This window comes from Argiope bruennichi, chromosome 4, assembly GCF_947563725.1.
Source record: "Argiope bruennichi chromosome 4, qqArgBrue1.1, whole genome shotgun sequence".
Classification (NCBI taxonomy): domain Eukaryota; kingdom Metazoa; phylum Arthropoda; class Arachnida; order Araneae; family Araneidae; genus Argiope; species Argiope bruennichi.
The window spans coordinates 9605826-9623394 of record NC_079154.1 but is presented as its reverse complement, the minus strand read 5'-3'; the positions used below and the strand labels follow the sequence as shown (position 1 = coordinate 9623394).

At 31.9% G+C, this 17569-nt stretch overlaps 2 protein-coding genes across 2 annotated transcripts in view; both read right to left on the bottom strand.

The window, feature by feature from the left end:
- LOC129966108 (dehydrogenase/reductase SDR family member 9-like) overlaps positions 1-10076 on the bottom strand; it is a 30998-nt gene extending 20922 nt beyond the window's left edge. Inside the window, exons 1-3 of the mRNA XM_056080488.1 lie at positions 9861-10076; positions 6979-7191; positions 3107-3289 (exon numbers count right to left, since the gene is read on the bottom strand). Coding sequence (XP_055936463.1) covers positions 3107-3289; positions 6979-7191; positions 9861-10026 — 562 coding nt within the window. The 5' untranslated portion in view covers positions 10027-10076. The remainder of the gene's footprint in view (positions 1-3106; positions 3290-6978; positions 7192-9860) is intronic.
- A 6136-nt stretch (positions 10077-16212) lies between these two features.
- LOC129965697 (uncharacterized) lies at positions 16213-17247 on the bottom strand. The gene has a single exon (XM_056079806.1). It carries the CDS (start codon positions 17245-17247, stop codon positions 16213-16215), a length of 1035 nt encoding a protein of 344 aa, XP_055935781.1.
- Between the last annotated feature and the right edge of the window lie 322 nt (positions 17248-17569).

The window sequence follows — 17569 nt, the reverse complement described above, 5'->3', positions numbered from 1 at the left end:
AAACAATTGGTTTTAATATTTCTAAACTGATCTTTCAAATGCGATACACTTCATGCATTCGAAATACAGTCAAGCCATTTTTATTCTCTAATTCTTTATATGATTTTCTATGATTATACATTTTTATACGATTTATTTACAATTCCCAAATTCCAACGACAGTAATTTCCCCAAACCTTCTCTAATAAACTTGCCATGCAAGAGAACGTCTTACATTACACTGGCGTGTAATAGCTACGAAATGCGAACTTTTGGCGTGATTTTAGCATTTTTATTGAATATATCGTGTTATCCTTGGCATGTAGCTAATAGTATCCAAAACCAGAATTTGTATTTTAGACAAGTTTTTCTCAATAGAATGAAGCAAGAATTTGACACAAATCTGAACTTGAAGTCTCAAAATCCCATACCAAATTTGGTATATTTCAGTCATAGCGTTTTTCAGTTGTCTCGTTTACTCGTTTCTGAAAATACAGATCGACAGTCAACTGGTGATTGGATTTGGTCAAAATTTGACTGTAGTCAACACAATAGACGTTAAATCTGTGTATCAAACTTTATCTATCCAGCTCTCTTCATTTTCTAATTATTATGTTAAGTTATTTAAGAATAGATGGACAGATAGACTTCCTCTGAACAGATTTTACACAGAATTTAATAGTAATTTACAAATTTGATGTAAAATCCGAATAGCAAATTCCATACGTCTGTCTCAAAGCGTTTTTGAGTTATCTTTGTCACAGATAGACGAACATTTTCTTAAAAATGGGTTTTTCGAAATCAGGAGGGTCTAATATATGGAAAGTCGTCAAAATCACGAGATCAAATTTTATTATTATAACACTTTTTTCCCTACTACGTATAGGAGAAAATGAAAAGTCCATCAAAATGCATAATATGAATGAAAAGTAATTCAAAATGGAACTTAAAAAGAAAATAAAAAATGGCACACCGTATATTATACCATCACGTTACAAAAGATGTATTGACATTGCATCCCTACTTTTATTACAAATGCGCAAAGAACAATTTTTATACGTTCATTTTAAAATTTTCGTGCATGTACTGTTTAATTTATAATCAAATAAATCATCAAAAAAGTTTCCTACGTGTAAGATCATTTTTTGGCTTTTTTGAAAAACTAATTTATAGTAAATCATGAAATTTTCTGTTATTATTTATGTGGGACATTTGATATGAGATTTCTATTTATGTCATAAATTTTTTATAAAAGGGTTGTAAAAATGTAGAATGTGAAAATGTTTTATAGAAATACTTATAAACTTGCAAAATATTTTTATGCACTTCCATTTTTCAGGTTCTTATCCCCTGTATGAAAGCAGGTTTGATTGTAATTTTTAAAGAAGTTCTTTGGGGGTTATACCAACACGATTTATTATTCATACATACGACTAACAGTTAAATCTAGAAGACAAACTTTGCTTTTAAATCTTGCTAGGATTAGATTTTATTGTTTGCCTATAGAGTGCGCCCGATTTGTAGAGAGCAAAAAGCACACTTTAGCACACTTTCACTTCTTTTTACTTTCTCGTATACGAACGATACAAAAAGAAAGTTTTGTAATAGGGGTGAAAAATCAAACTTCAGGATTTGACGAATCTCCGCGTTTAAGAACTCCGTAAGTCCAAAAAAACACATTTTTAGAAAATGTCTGTCTATTTGTCTGTGACAAAGATAAATCAAAAGCACGTTGAAGTATACATATGAAATTTGGTATGCGGTCTGTACATTAAATTCGTAAATTTCTATAAAATATGAAAAAAAGTCTATTCAGAGGAAGTTTATCTATCTGGTTGTTAGAATGTGAGTTAACATAGACACCTATCAATAGTGTAGACACCTATCAAATTTTGCACCAAATTCCACAAAGAGTTGACCGTCTGTCGGTCTGTACTTCCAGAAACATATAAACGCCATATCTGAAATATATCAAATTTGGTATGGAATTTTGTCTGTTTCAAATTTTTGTTTCAATTCGTTTGGGAAGAACGTTCTAAAACGCACATTTAAAGTTACTTTTAACCGCTTGCAAGGGATTCATCGCCATATCACCAGCTAAGGACCACAGGAAAAATTCTGTAAAAATGCTAGATTCGAGCCAAAGGTTAATATTTAATAACAATTGCACATGCAAAGCGTTCTCTGGGGTAATGGCTTTATTACAGAGTATGCGAGAACATTTTGCGTAGACCTATGATTACGGTCTTTACAATTTACTTAATGTTTATCGTTACAGTTTATTCTATTATAATTTATAACTAATTTACTAATGTAGCTGCTTATTACGTTCAATGTAAGTTGTAAAGAATTGATTCATGTGATCACCTGGATTGACTTCTGAGCTTATTTTTACATAAATGTGAACGGGCGAATTTGGAATTAGCATATGCTTTTGTTATATTCTACACAGCTTTTTTACGTAGAAAAATATGTTGTTTTCCAGCCTTCCGCCGTTAAATTATGAAAGAGAAAAGCCATTGTTCAATAAAACATTTTCAAGCCTTCATTTAATTGTTACGTGTAATAAAATAATAAATTATGAAACTTAGCAAATACATTTTTTTAAATCTATTTTAGATTGTGTTCTTTGAGCCTGTTTCTAATAATACTCATCAATACATTGACACACGCACGCACTCACAAACGTACGTATGTATATGTATTAAATGAAATTAATAAATGTATTTTTAATTTTAAAAACAATTAATTGAGGTTCACTTACTCAAGCAAAGTAAAAAATAAAGACAATTGATATAAACGATATTAAATAAATCGTTGTTCGGTACACGTCGCAGTAGAGAAAAGGAAGTTGTGTTGTACAGCTGTTGTTGGAAATGGGTCTTTCGGCGAGGGAAAAAGTATTTATAGTTGAGCATTATTTCCCGCCTTTACAGAAGCAGCATACCGTGGTAAATCAACACTCTAATAGTGTGGGTGTATGTATGTTAATTTCTTTTGGGGAAAAATAAACTCGCAGATGACAATAATGTATTTTTGTTCACCTTTTCATTTCAGTACTGTATATTTTTGCGCATTTAGTGATTAGATTCAATTACTCACCACATGAATCGACTCTGCTACTCACCGCCAAGGCTCGTAACGTTCACAATCCTTCCCTTTGATTTCTTGAGAAGGGGGAGAAATGCTTTGGTGACTCTCACCACCCCCATCAGGTTGACATCGAACACATCTTTAAAATCGTCCAGCGTAGACATCTCCATAGAAAATCCTTTGAAAATTCCGGCATTGTTGACAATGGCCCATAATTCTGTATCAATGAAAACGAAAAGTAAATGATAAACTGTGTGTTAGCTCCTTCATCTAGTATATCCTTTTTTTTTCATAGAAGTGTTATAAAAAATTTAACAATAATTCTAAGTTTAAATCCGAAAAATTGTAGCATGACAATAATTAGATTCTTTATTTTAATTTTAGATTTAAAAATGAAATTTTTATCATAGCAATGATAAATGGAGCAAAGAAAATGTATTTAATTATATATTTAATTATGAATACAATAACTAAAACAGTATTTTTATGAAATACGAGAGCCATTCTTTTCGAGCTCCGAATGGACTATAAAAAAAAGGCAATAGTAGTAAGAAAACAAATGAAGATTCGGGTATTCGGGAATTAAATGACCAGGTATTAAGAGAAGAGAGCCTCTCACTCACCGTTTAAGACGGTGAATCATTTTGACTTTTTATTTGTTTAATTTTGATTGTTAAAAATACCGATGGAATAGTAAAAAGACGAAGATTAATTCTTCGGCAAAATTAAAATTATAACAATTACATATATATATTTATTTTAAAATTAAAATTATAACAATTATATATATATATATATATATATATATATATATATATATATATACACTGGTGGACAAAATTAAGAGATGGAAAGCATTTTCGCACATTTCTCTAAAAATACCGCACAAAACCTGGACAGTTGATTGCCATATATGGTCACTGTAGCGCTATTGGCCCTGAAATAAGTTTACGTATTCTTGTGGGCGTTGCTAAGCCAGCAGGAGGTATAAAATTGCTAGAAAATTGGATATAACACCAAGCGTCATTTCCAATTTGTGGAGTCAATTTAAAACTAGTGGGACAGTATGTAGACGACCAGAACAAGGTCGGCCGAGGGCTACAAAGGGCAATGAAGACCGGTATTTGTTCGTTTCAGCTAAGCGCCAGAGGACGGCTACAGCCACTCAATTGTCTAGGGACCTCGCGGCTGCTACAGGAACATCAATTTCGAGTAGGACAGTTTCCAGAAGACTCCATGAAAGAGGGCTGTATGCCAGGAAGCCCGCTATTTGCATTCCACTCACTCCTGCCCACAAAAGAGCGCGTGCAGAATGGTGCAGATAACATCAGAATTGGACACAGCTTCAATGGGCTAATGTTCTCTTCACCGATGAGTCCAGATTCAGTCTACAACCTGATTCTGGACGGTTATTGATATGGAGGGAACCTGGAACCCGATACCATCCCAGCAACATTATCGAAAGGGACCATTATGCTGGTGGATGACTCATGGTTTGGGCAGGGATCATGCAAGATACCCGCACACCGCTCCATGTGTTTGACAATGGTTCTGTGAATGCCCAGAGGTACAGGCAGGAGGTTCTAGAGCCCTATGTGAGCCTTTTCAGGGGCGCTGTTGGCCCTGAGTTCATTTTTATGGACGACAATGCGCGACCACATAAGGCTCTCATGGTTGATGAGTATCTGGAAAGCGAGGACATTCAACGAATGGATTGGTCAGCCAAATCCTCTTACCTGAATCCTATTGAACATGCTTGGGATGCTCTAGGGAGAACTATTGCGATGCGCCAACCTCCCCTCAGAACCATTTTAGAGTTAAAAATTGCTCTGGTGGAAGAATGGGAGGGTCTTCCACAACCCCTCCTTAACTCCCTTATTAACAGCATGCATACTCGTTGTGCATGCTGTCTGTCTGTCAGGGGTGACCATACACCATACTAGAGGCAACACACACTGTACAAGCCTCACTTTTATTGTCATCTTTTATCCTTAAGTTCAGACTACATTGGATTTATTGGCAATAGGTCCTGCCAGTGAATGGCACTTTCATTTTTGTTTTGCATACTTTATTATCATGGTATAAGCTATATCCATACCAAATTTTTTTTATTTACATTCATTATTTTTTGAGATATTTCGGAAAATGTCTTCCATCTCTTAATTTTGTCCACCAGTGTATATATATATATATATATATTTGTTTAATTTTTTATTGCAAAAAATACCAACGGAATGCTAAAAAGACGGAGATTAATTTTTCTGGGAAATTCAATTTAAAACAATTAAAACAATATTTTATATATATATATATATATATATATATATATATATATATATATATATATATATATATATATATATATATATATATATATATATATATATATATATATATATATATATATATATATATATATATATATATATTAAAGAAATAAACAAGCCATTGTATTAAGTGAATCATGCTTCGAATTACTTTTCCGAGTGCAAAGGGCTGATCCCCCCTTTATAAAGAATAGTGTTGTGAATTGAATCGTAACATTCGTTTGAAAATCCTCATTCGAATGATAGCTTTGACTTTCTAGTCGATTCTTCAATACAGGGAAGATATGAAAATCATTCGGGCTCTAACTCGCGCTCTTAATGAAAGGGGACGAATATATCACAAAAGAAGTTCTTCTTCAACGAGTTGATCAAGTTCTTTAAAAGAAATGAAAGTTGCTGGAAACGCAGTCTACAAATTAAACACAACTAGCATGCCAAAATTGCGATTTTAGAATGAATGTTTAAACATTCTTGCACTATATTGTTTTCTTAATACACTGGTGTCCAAAACTTAAGCGTTTAGAACATGCCATTAGCGAATGTGACAAAACCATCTATTAGTGAGCGATGTGTGATTATTTTATTTTTGTCTTACATGCGTTTAATGTTCAAATACAAGAAAAAAAGATTGTCTCATGCCTTTTCTCGATTGATATAAACCAAAATTTGACTCAGAAATACAATTGTAGTCGTAAGATCAAGTATCAAATTTCATTTATTTAATTCAATGCATTTTTAAATTATCTCGTTGAAATGCTTGTGAAGCTACAGCCGACAGACGATAAACCATGAACGGATTTAGTTTCGATGTTGATAGGTAAATACCTGTTAAACATGTGCATCTTACATTTGAACAGACGCACATATGTCCTTTGAGTCTATTTCGTTCAAAATTTGATAAAAACCTATAAATTTGAAGCAAATACTATACACCAAATTCCATCCACCTAAGTTAAAATGCTTTTGCGTTTACGTGCTCATTCAAGGCAATTTCGTGTTATTCCAAAAAAGTATTTTTCAGATTCAAGGAAGCTTGCAATTGCAGATTCGTTGAGATCATGAAGTCAAATTTCTTTCGAGATTTCAATATTTAGTATATGAGAAGGCAATAAGGATGAAACGGACTCTAAAGTTCCAAATGGTTAGAGCTCATAAGACTGTAATCCGCAAAAATAAGAAAATAAAACATAATACAGGCTTCTAAACAGCTACAAAAATAAAATTAAAAATTTCACTCCCTGGTAGGATGAATAGAGCAAAATTTCTTTGTACCCACCAAGATGCTTTCAAAGTTACCATATGATTGAAGACGATTATGTATAATTGTTTTTTTTTTATTCTGAATATTTAAAAGTGTATGCCTTTTTTTTGACATTTTACTATGAACTTCAGTTCTATCTAAGTCAATAATATGATACTGAATATGAATTATAAAATAACATTATTTTATTAACAACATTATCAAAAAATAAATGGTCATTTCATGCAAATTTTTAACGAATAAATTATGCTGTAAGAATTTAATAATAACAAATTCTATTTTACTATAGTTTTACTGCAAGTTTCAAACGCCTCTTACCGGAGGACCCAAGATATGCTTTCACGTATTCCAAAGCTTTTTCCACGCTCTCGTCTTTTGTAACGTCCATGTACAACACATGCAGACGATTAGAGCAACTTGCTTTCAGTTCTGTAGCCCCAGGACCGGTGGGGAATAAACATGTTGCGAATACGTGAAATCCCTTCGAATCTAGACGTTTGGCAAGTGCGTTTCCGAATCCAGAGTCGCAACCTAAAACGACCAAAAAGATACGTTACACAGTAATACACATCTGTAATACAGTTTCTTTGATTTACTAAATCTTGTAATTTTAATGATAGTTTTCAGAAATACTTCATAGATGCAAGATCATTGATTCGTGACCTTAATGACAAATATTAAGGCTCTGGAAAATCAAGAATGATGGCTCCATTAGGAACTGAGATCTGAGAATTCTTCTGGAGAATTCCACGTGTCACCAGGTCCTGTCGAAGGGATATATATATCTGTGAAGAGGTTCACACGAGGGAATATCTCTTTCGATTAGTATTCGTAGAGGACACTCTCTAGCTTTTACAGTTTTCGAATTGGTAATTTTCTGTCCGCTTGTCTTCTTATTTTCTTAAGCTGCGGTTATTTGGGACTATCTTGACTGAGTTTTTACTGTACACTTCATATTTTCTGTAATTTTTGTGAAAGAGCTTCGCTTTCCTAATCAAGCATATTATCTTCCCCCCAGGGGGCATTTCATATATCGAGATGAGATTCTTCCAGTATAGTGGTTGGTTCTCTCCACCCTAATTAGTACAAAAATAGTTTGGGTACAGATATCCCTCTGCCAATGACGATACATACCTCCAACTGTAGGGATTTTTCCTTAGCGATCAATGGCCAATGGGACTCTGCAGGAGTGCTGACGCTCTTGGAATGAATCGCACTGGAGTAGCTTTTCATGTATAATATTTCAGTTTCAATACACTCTTTGGGTAATTACCGTAAAATATCTTCGTCTGAAATTACTACCTAATTGATTGTGGTATGAGAAATCGCCGAATAAGTAAGTAGATTCTCACTTAGTTTGAATGATCAATCAATGTTGGTGTTGTCTTGCTGTCTTTGAAAGGAATTAATGCTTAAAGTAAAGGAATAATGTTTCATACAATAGTCATTTTTAGAAAATAGCTGGTTAACAATGGTTATTGAGTGCTAAGAGTTTCATTAAAGTCTTTGATGTGTGCTCTCCCTAAATTGCTCCAATATCAGGACATCTTTAAATTTTAAATATAGATAAATCGGGTATAGACTATGCTAGAAAATCTTTCATTATTTCGTTTCTTTATAGCTTTTAATCCCAGGCGACAGTTTTCTTTTAGTTATTGAAAACCTTTAACTTGATTATTGAATCGAAAAACGATTATAAATGTACATGAAGATAATAATTAAATCCATTCAGTGGAATCGCCAGCAGTTTGTGCAATATTGAAAATTTGTAGAATTTTCATAATATATTGGGGGTATTTGGAATTATTATTTTATTATTTATTATTTTGTAATAGATTGATTACGATTTAAATAAGGACGTTCCGCACATTAATGTAGTTTAATAGAATAAAAAACAAACAGACATATATTACTGACTTAAAAACCGATATATTTTTTAGTCCAATTACATAGAGAATGAGCTACAGAGTTTATAATAGCGAAGACTATAAAGATTCATCAGCCTAGTTTACTTTTGAAGTTATATCTTACCGTATTGGCACAAACACTGAAACATCTTACTCTCTTTAAAAAAGCTACTAATTCATGAGGAAAAAGAAAATATGCCAACATTTCTTAACTAAGAAAAAAATTAAGAAAATATATTTGTAATAACAATGAAAAATTACTTAAATTTGATTAAAACACAATTAAAGTTTTGCGACAAAATACATTTAACTTTTTAAAATTAATAAAAAATTTTAAGAAATTAAAAATAATGCTTATATCATTAGTTAATAATATTCATATAATTTCGAAACATATTGAAATAAATATCTGCGAGTTCTTCAAAAATGCGATTATTAAAGTCTCTATTCTAATTCAATATATATCATTAGTTAATAATATTCCAAACAATTGGAAAATTATTGCAGAGGAACTAAACTAAATTAGGTCACTGATCGTGAGTTGGAAATTATGAAAATTTTTTTCCAAATAATTGAGAAATTATTGCAAGTAGAACTAAACTAAATTATAGAATTGATCGGAAGTTAGAAATTATGAGATTTTTTTTCCAAATAATTGGAAAATTATTGCAGAAGAACTGAACTAAATTATAGAATTGATCGGGTGTTTGAAATTATGAGATTTTTTTTCCAAATAATGGGAAGAATTATTGTAATAGAATTTAAACTAAATTATAGAACTGATCGTGAGTTATAAATTATGAGGTTTTTTCCAAATAATTGGAAAATTATTGCAGCAGAACTAAACTACATTATAGAACTGATCGGGAGTTGGAAATTATGAAATATTTTTTCCAAAGAGTTGGAAAATTATTGCTGCAGAACTCAACTGAATTATAGAATAGATCAAGAGTTGTAAATTATGAGATTTTTTTTAAATAACTGGAAAATTATTACAGCAGAATTAAACTAATTATAAATAACTTTTATAGACTTCAAGGCTAAAGCGCTACCTAAAATTATGATTACTTTAAACGCATCAAAACTACTTTCTTTTCAATAATGTTTTTTATCATAAAATAAACACATTTAAATTATAATATTCATAAAAATCGTTAGTGGTAATTTTCTCTGGCCACTTTTATAATCAACTATTGATTTTATGTTTTATATTAAACTGTCACTTTTATAATCAGTTATTGATTATATTTATAATCAATAACCGTGTTCTTCAAAGAATTCTAATCAACTTACCTGTAACGAAGACAGCTCTACCGTGAGGTAGGACTTTATTTTTCAAAATTAGCTTTTTAATTAAATCAACAATTATTGATATTAGAGCAGCTGATGAAAAAAATAAAGCCGCTGCTGGGAAATAAATAAGCCTCCAGGCGTATTGTACAAGAGGAACCTGAGACATTTTTGAAACTGAGCAAGTCAATTCTATTGACCGGGAGAAAAAAAAACCTGACTGAGTTGCAGCATGTATTTTTTTTATTGACTTAGGAATTAAGGAAATTTCGTAATTTTGAAGACACAATTCAACATTTTCTTTTTTATCATTCTACTTGATTTTCTATAATGATATAGGCTTAAATGGTTAGACCTTGGGTGTAGCTAATAATTCCATGTTTCGTTGAATTTATTTCCTTTACGTCAGTCAGGGAAGTTTTAAACCTAAAAAATATAAAGTTTCCTTGAACTATAAGATATTAAGTATTGATTTTACAAAACCAGATGATATTAATTATTATTTGATCAACAAGATGTGGAAAAGTTAGAGGAAGCTATTGGCTTAAGATTGATTGTTATTGCTAGGTTAGCCATAATAGTGGAACGCTAGATACGGGGTATTTAAGAGATAGATAAAATATGAACTGAGTGGTGTAAGTATGAGTTCATTTTACTCTGATAAAAACCAATGGGAATGTTTTCTCCGAAACATTCTCTCATATTCTAAAATAAATTTGCTATGCTCCTCGCATTATTCTAAATTAAATTGTGGATCCTGGACAAGACTGCTAATGCCACGAGTACTCAGATTTTTATTTTCAGTCTCACTTTGGAGATTTGCGTGCTTTAGTATAGAAAGGGAAATCGAATAAGTGGGAGTGAAGAAAAAGAAGAATCAGTGGGAAATTATTTCATCATAAATTCCACAGCTTGAGATGATGGAAGCTCTAATATTCTTTAAGGTACTGCTGTCAAATAATATTGATTTTTTTTCTTCCTTTTTGAATTGGGAAGAGTTTATAAGAAATATATATAGGATTTTTTTTCATATTTTGAATTAACAGTGTTTTACACATTCCTTCTTTTCGTAGAATTACGTTTTGTGAAAGCTTCTTCACTTTTAAGAAATCAAACGTTTTATTTAATTAATCCTTAAGTACTTTGATTTAAATAGAAAATTAATTATTAGAAGAACTGAGCTTTACCCTCCTGTTTTAAATTTCTGCTGCCATCTCTAGATATACGGATTGCTTGATTATTAGTTTAGTTTAGTTATATTAACATCCCGTTTTAAAGTAACACTAGGTGCTATTTTGTAGCGAACCTCGCAATTTTGAACTGTGGTCAGATGACGAAGACTACACTTGAGCTAGCATCCTCCACTCCAAACTTCCACACCCCACCAGTGAGAGAACGTTTGGCCCCGAAGGATTTAACGTGCTCCAGACCCACTTACACGACAGTTCTTAGGCGGAATCGGATCTCGAACCTAACACGCCCTGAGTCGGAAGCCGAGATCTTGCCACCAGGTCGCAGTGACTTATAGAATTTTCGAATAGAACATCAGTGTTACCTCTAAACTGAGGCCATTAATCTCAGATTTAAAATGAAAAAGGAGCAAATAGCAACTGATTGGTGAAACATACTAATTGTCTTATGTGTACCTGACATATGGCAACTCTAGATTATGACTGATATATGAAATTAGATTTAGAAAATATGCTACTATGCGATGTACACTTTTACTTCAAATAAAGCGTCCACTTTCTTACCTAACAATCAATATTGTAAAGATACAAAATTTGATCTTAATGTTTGATATTATTCTAAAATATTTTCAATAACCACTAGTTGATATAGAAGGCGTTGCTTGGTTTAAAATCCTTTCATACATAATATTTTTAAATTAAAAACTGTTTTCACTTAAAACACGTTAATATACAAAATCTTTTTATACTCTGAAACGTTTTCTTATCTCAAACCAAACTAAAGTTAGAATATCGATTAAATTAAATGTTTTTCTTTAATCGGATGGCAATTGTGCTTCACCACAAGATATTATTTTTTATTATCAGCCATCTTTGGAGATCAGTTGATTCATTGAATAAGTGGCTTCAAAAGCCTTAAACGGCTTTGTTCATTACATTTCCTTTATTTCTGCAAAATAAACTATATCAGAGGGGAAAGTAACCCTTATTTCATCTTTATGCAATCTATCAGAGGTTAGGAAACCTTATTTCCGTTTTATAGAATCAATCAAAGGGGTGAGCAAACATTATTTATTCTTTATACAATCAATTAGAGGTAAAACAACAGTGTTCAAAAATCGATGCTCTTTAAATTTTTTGACACCATTACTTGAATTTGAATTTATATTATAATTTTTCAACATATAAATTTAGCATACAACAAAATATTAAGATATTTACTAAAAGCATGCCTTATACTGAAATCTACTCTTCACGAAAAAAAATGTCATGCAATTATATCTTGATCAATATCTTTCAACACAAGCTATTAATATTTATTATAGCCGCCGTTACTTATCGGTTGATTTGGGGGATGAATAATTACTAAAAATTTCAATAGATTCCTCATCAAAGTATTTTTAAACTTCAAATATTGATAGATATATAATATATTATTTCAAAAGTCTTAAACGGTTTTGTTCATTGTGTTTTGCATTTCCCTTATTTCTGTAAAATCAATTATATCAGAAGAGAGAGTGATTTGGCCCTCGATAGCACAGTTTTTAGAAAACTCAATCACATAGAAATGAAACACAAACTCTTGGACTGTATCTCCATTAGTCCTCCTTAACTAATACAAGATCACCTATAGGCAAATTTGGAACTCTTTTCTTCCATTTATATCACTAATGTAAAGAATTTAAATATTCCTTATTGTTTTGGCCCACGATAGCTCAATTTTTAGAAAGCTCAATCACATAGAAATGAAACACAAACTCTTGGACTGTATCTCCATTAGTCCTCCTTAACTAATACAAGATCACCTATAGGCAAATTTGGAACTCTTTTCTTCCATTTATATCACTAATGTAAAGAATTTAAATATTCCTTATTGTTTTGGCCCACGATAGCTCAATTTTTAGAAAGCTCAATCACATAGAAATGAAACACAAACTCTTGGACTGTATCTCCATTAGTCCTCCTTAACTAATACAAGATCACCTATAGGCAAATTTGGAACTCTTTTCTTCCATTTATATCACTAATGTAAAGAATTTAAATATTCCTTATTGTTTTGGCCCACGATAGCTCAATTTTTAGAAAGCTCAATCACATAGAAATGAAACACAAACTCTTGGACTGTATCTCAATTAGTCCTCCTTAACTAATACAAGATCACCTATAGGCAAATTTGGAACTCTTTTCTTCCATTTATATCACTAATGTAAATAATTTAAATATTCCTTATTGTTTTGGCCCACGATAGCTCAATTTTTAGAAAGCTCAATCACATATAAATGAAACACAAACTCTTGGACTGTATCTCCATTAGTCCTCCTTAACTAATACAAGATCACCTATAGGCAAATTTGGAACTCTTTTCTTCCATTTATATCACTAATGTAAAGAATTTAAATATTCCTTATTGTTTTGGCCCACGATAGCTCAATTTTTAGAAAGCTCAATCACATATAAATGAAACACAAACTCTTGGACTGTATCTCCATTAGTCCTCCTTAACTAATACAAGATCACCTATAGGCAAATTTGGAACTCTTTTCTTCCATTTATATCACTAATGTAAAGAATTTAAATATTCCTTATTGTTTTGGCCCACGATAGCTCAATTTTTAGAAAGCTCAATCACATATAAATGAAACACAAACTCTTGGACTGTATCTCCATTAGTCCTCATTAACTAATACAAGATCACCTATAGGCAAATTTGGAACTCTTTTCTTCCATTTATATCACTAATGTAAAGAATTTAAATATTCCTTATTGTTTTGGCCCACGATAGCTCAATTTTTAGAAAGCTCAATCACATATAAATGACACACAAACTCTTGGACTGTATCTCCATTAGTCCTCCTTAACTAATACAAGATCACCTATAGGCAAATTTGGAACTCTTTTCTTCCATTTATATCACTAATGTAAAGAATTTAAATATTCCTTATTGTTTTGGCCCACGATAGCTCAATTTTTAGAAAGCTCAATCACATAGAAATGAAACACAAACTCTTGGACTGTATCTCCATTAGTCCTCCTTAACTAATACAAGATCACCTATAGGCAAATTTGGAACTCTTTTCTTCCATTTATATCACTAATGTAAAGAATTTAAATATTCCTTATTGTTTTGGCCCACGATAGCTCAATTTTTAGAAAGCTCAATCACATAGAAATGAAACACAAACTCTTGGACTGTATCTCCATTAGTCCTCCTTAACTAATACAAGATCACCTATAGGCAAATTTGGAACTCTTTTCTTCCATTTATATCACTAATGTAAAGAATTTAAATATTCCTTATTGTTTTGGCCCACGATAGCTCAATTTTTAGAAAGCTCAATCACATAGAAATGAAACACAAACTCTTGGACTGTATCTCCATTAGTCCTCCTTAACTAATACAAGATCACCTATAGGCAAATTTGGAACTCTTTTCTTCCATTTATATCACTAATGTAAAGAATTTAAATATTCCTTATTGTTTTGGCCCACGATAGCTCAATTTTTAGAAAGCTCAATCACATAGAAATGAAACACAAACTCTTGGACTGTATCTCCATTAGTCCTCCTTAACTAATACAAGATCACCTATAGGCAAATTTGGAACTCTTTTCTTCCATTTATATCACTAATGTAAAGAATTTAAATATTCCTTATTGTTTTGGCCCACGATAGCTCAATTTTTAGAAAGCTCAATCACATAGAAATGAAACACAAACTCTTGGACTGTATCTCCATTAGTCCTCATTAACTAATACAAGATCACCTATAGGCAAATTTGGAACTCTTTTCTTCCATTTATATCACTAATGTAAAGAATTTAAATATTCCTTATTGTTTTGGCCCACGATAGCTCAATTTTTAGAAAGCTCAATCACATAGAAATGAAACACAAACTCTTGGACTGTATCTCCATTAGTCCTCCTTAACTAATACAAGATCACCTATAGGCAAATTTGGAACTCTTTTCTTCCATTTATATCACTAATGTAAAGAATTTAAATATTCCTTATTGTTTTGGCCCACGATAGCTCAATTTTTAGAAAGCTCAATCACATAGAAATGAAACACAAACTCTTGGACTGTATCTCCATTAGTCCTCCTTAACTAATACAAGATCACCTATAGGCAAATTTGGAACTCTTTTCTTCCATTTATATCACTAATGTAAAGAATTTAAATATTCCTTATTGTTTTGGCCCACGATAGCTCAATTTTTAGAAAGCTCAATCACATAGAAATGAAACACAAACTCTTGGACTGTATCTCCATTAGTCCTCCTTAACTAATACAAGATCACCTATAGGCAAATTTGGAACTCTTTTCTTCCATTTATATCACTAATGTAAAGAATTTAAATATTCCTTATTGTTTTGGCCCACGATAGCTCAATTTTTAGAAAGCTCAATCACATAGAAATGAAACACAAACTCTTGGACTGTATCTCCATTGCTTTATTCTCAACACTCACAACACACACTAAAAAGTTATATCATTTCACCACTTGGTGGCGCTACAAAATTAGTAGGCGGAGCGTTCTGCTGACTTATTGGCGCCAACATTCCGCCCCCTTGAAATATCATTTCAAAATCTTAACATTACAGAAATAAAAATTTAACACATTACTTAAATAGACAATGCAAAAATTTAACAATTACTTAGTACGAAATACAAAAGAATGTTACACTTTTAAAATAAAATTGAACATTGAATACGAAACTTTTCTGAAAAGAAAATATATGAGATATTTTAATATGTACTATGAACAACTTAAATATACATTAAATATCATTTTAAATACAATAATTACACTATATATACATTGATTTTATTCACATTGTAATAAACAAATCTTTGAAATTGCTCTTTTAGCGACTCCTTGTGGAGTTTTTATAAGTACTACTCTGACTTTGCCGTCTGATCTATAAATTAAATCTTGTATTCTTCCCATTGTCCACTGGCAAGGGGGAAGATTATCATCTTTTAAAAGAACCATAGAATCCTTTGAAATGTTTTGATTCTCAAACTGCCTTTTGTGTCTGGCTTGCAAATTATTTACGTAATCTAATTGCCATTTTTTCCAAATTGTTTGGACCATTTTGCTCAATCTTTGCCATTGAGATAAAAGGTTATCTTTTTTCTCTGAATAATCAGGATCAGATATGCTATCAGGTACGGCCGATTAAAAAATGGCCTGGGGTCAAAATTTCAAAATTGTTTGGATCTGATGACAAAGGTGTCAGTGGGCGACTGTTTAGAATACCTTCAATTTGAATAACAATAGTCAAAAACTGTTCCATTGTTAAACGCGCATTACCAACAACTCTCTTTAAATGGTGTTTGAAAGATTTAACACCCACCTCCCATAAGCCATCGAAGTTAGGTGACCTTGGTGGAATAAATTTCCATGTCACTTGTTCAGTTATTAAGTAATTAGCTAGTGGCTCTGGGAGTCTACCAATCATATTTTGCAAACGTTTCAAATCTGAATTGGCCCCATTAAAATTTGTTGCATTATCAGAACAGATAGAGGAACTAACACCTCTTCTGCTAAAAAAGCGCTTTAAAGTGGCAATCATTGCCTCTGAAGTTAAGTCAGTGACTATTTCCAAGTGGATTGCTTTAGTAGAAAAGCAAATGAAAACAGCCACATAACATTTTTGATAATTGACTTTCCTCTGACCCTTGTATTTAATATAAAAAGGTCCACAAAAGTCTATCCCAACATGAGTAAAAGAATAACTAGGTTTAACTCTATTGGTTGGGAGATTTCCCATAATTTGGGTTACAGTTCTAGGTTTATTTTTAGCACAAATGACACACTCGTGAATAATTTTTCTGGCTGTATTTCTGCCAAATAATGGCCAATACTCCCGTCTTACCAAATACAAAAATGTTTGTCCGCCAACATGTAAATATTTAAGATGAATATATTGCATAACTAACAAAGTGAATTTGTGATTCTTTGGAAGTAATATGGGAAACTTTTTATCATATGACAAATCAGAATTACTTAATCTTCCTCCAACACGTAAGACACCGTTTGGGTCTAGAAATGGTTTCAAGCAACTTACTTGACTCTTATGAACATTTTCACCTTTTTCGAGAGCTTTCATTTCACAATTAAAGGCAATTACCTGAACAAAATTGACTAAAGTTAACTTGGCCAACTGCAGTTCCTTGGTGGTTAAAGGACCTAACATTTTGCTCGAGCTTTTCAAATTATTAATAAATCTGAAAATAAAGGCTAAGATTTTAATTATTTTATAAAACTTATTTGACACACTAAGTATGTCATCTAAAAATGATGAGTCCACAGCTGAAACAAAACATCAATTAGACGAATTTTTGAGTTCTGCTAAATAAAGTTTCTCAGAAGAAGCGTCCATGTTCTGCTCAGAACTGTCCAATGGATCGTGGATGTCGTTGCAATCACCAGGAAAGTTCACAAAACAGTTCTTGGAGAAAGGTTGAACCAAACCACCATAAGTCACTTTGTTGCATTCTAGTTGGATCAAGTCCCCT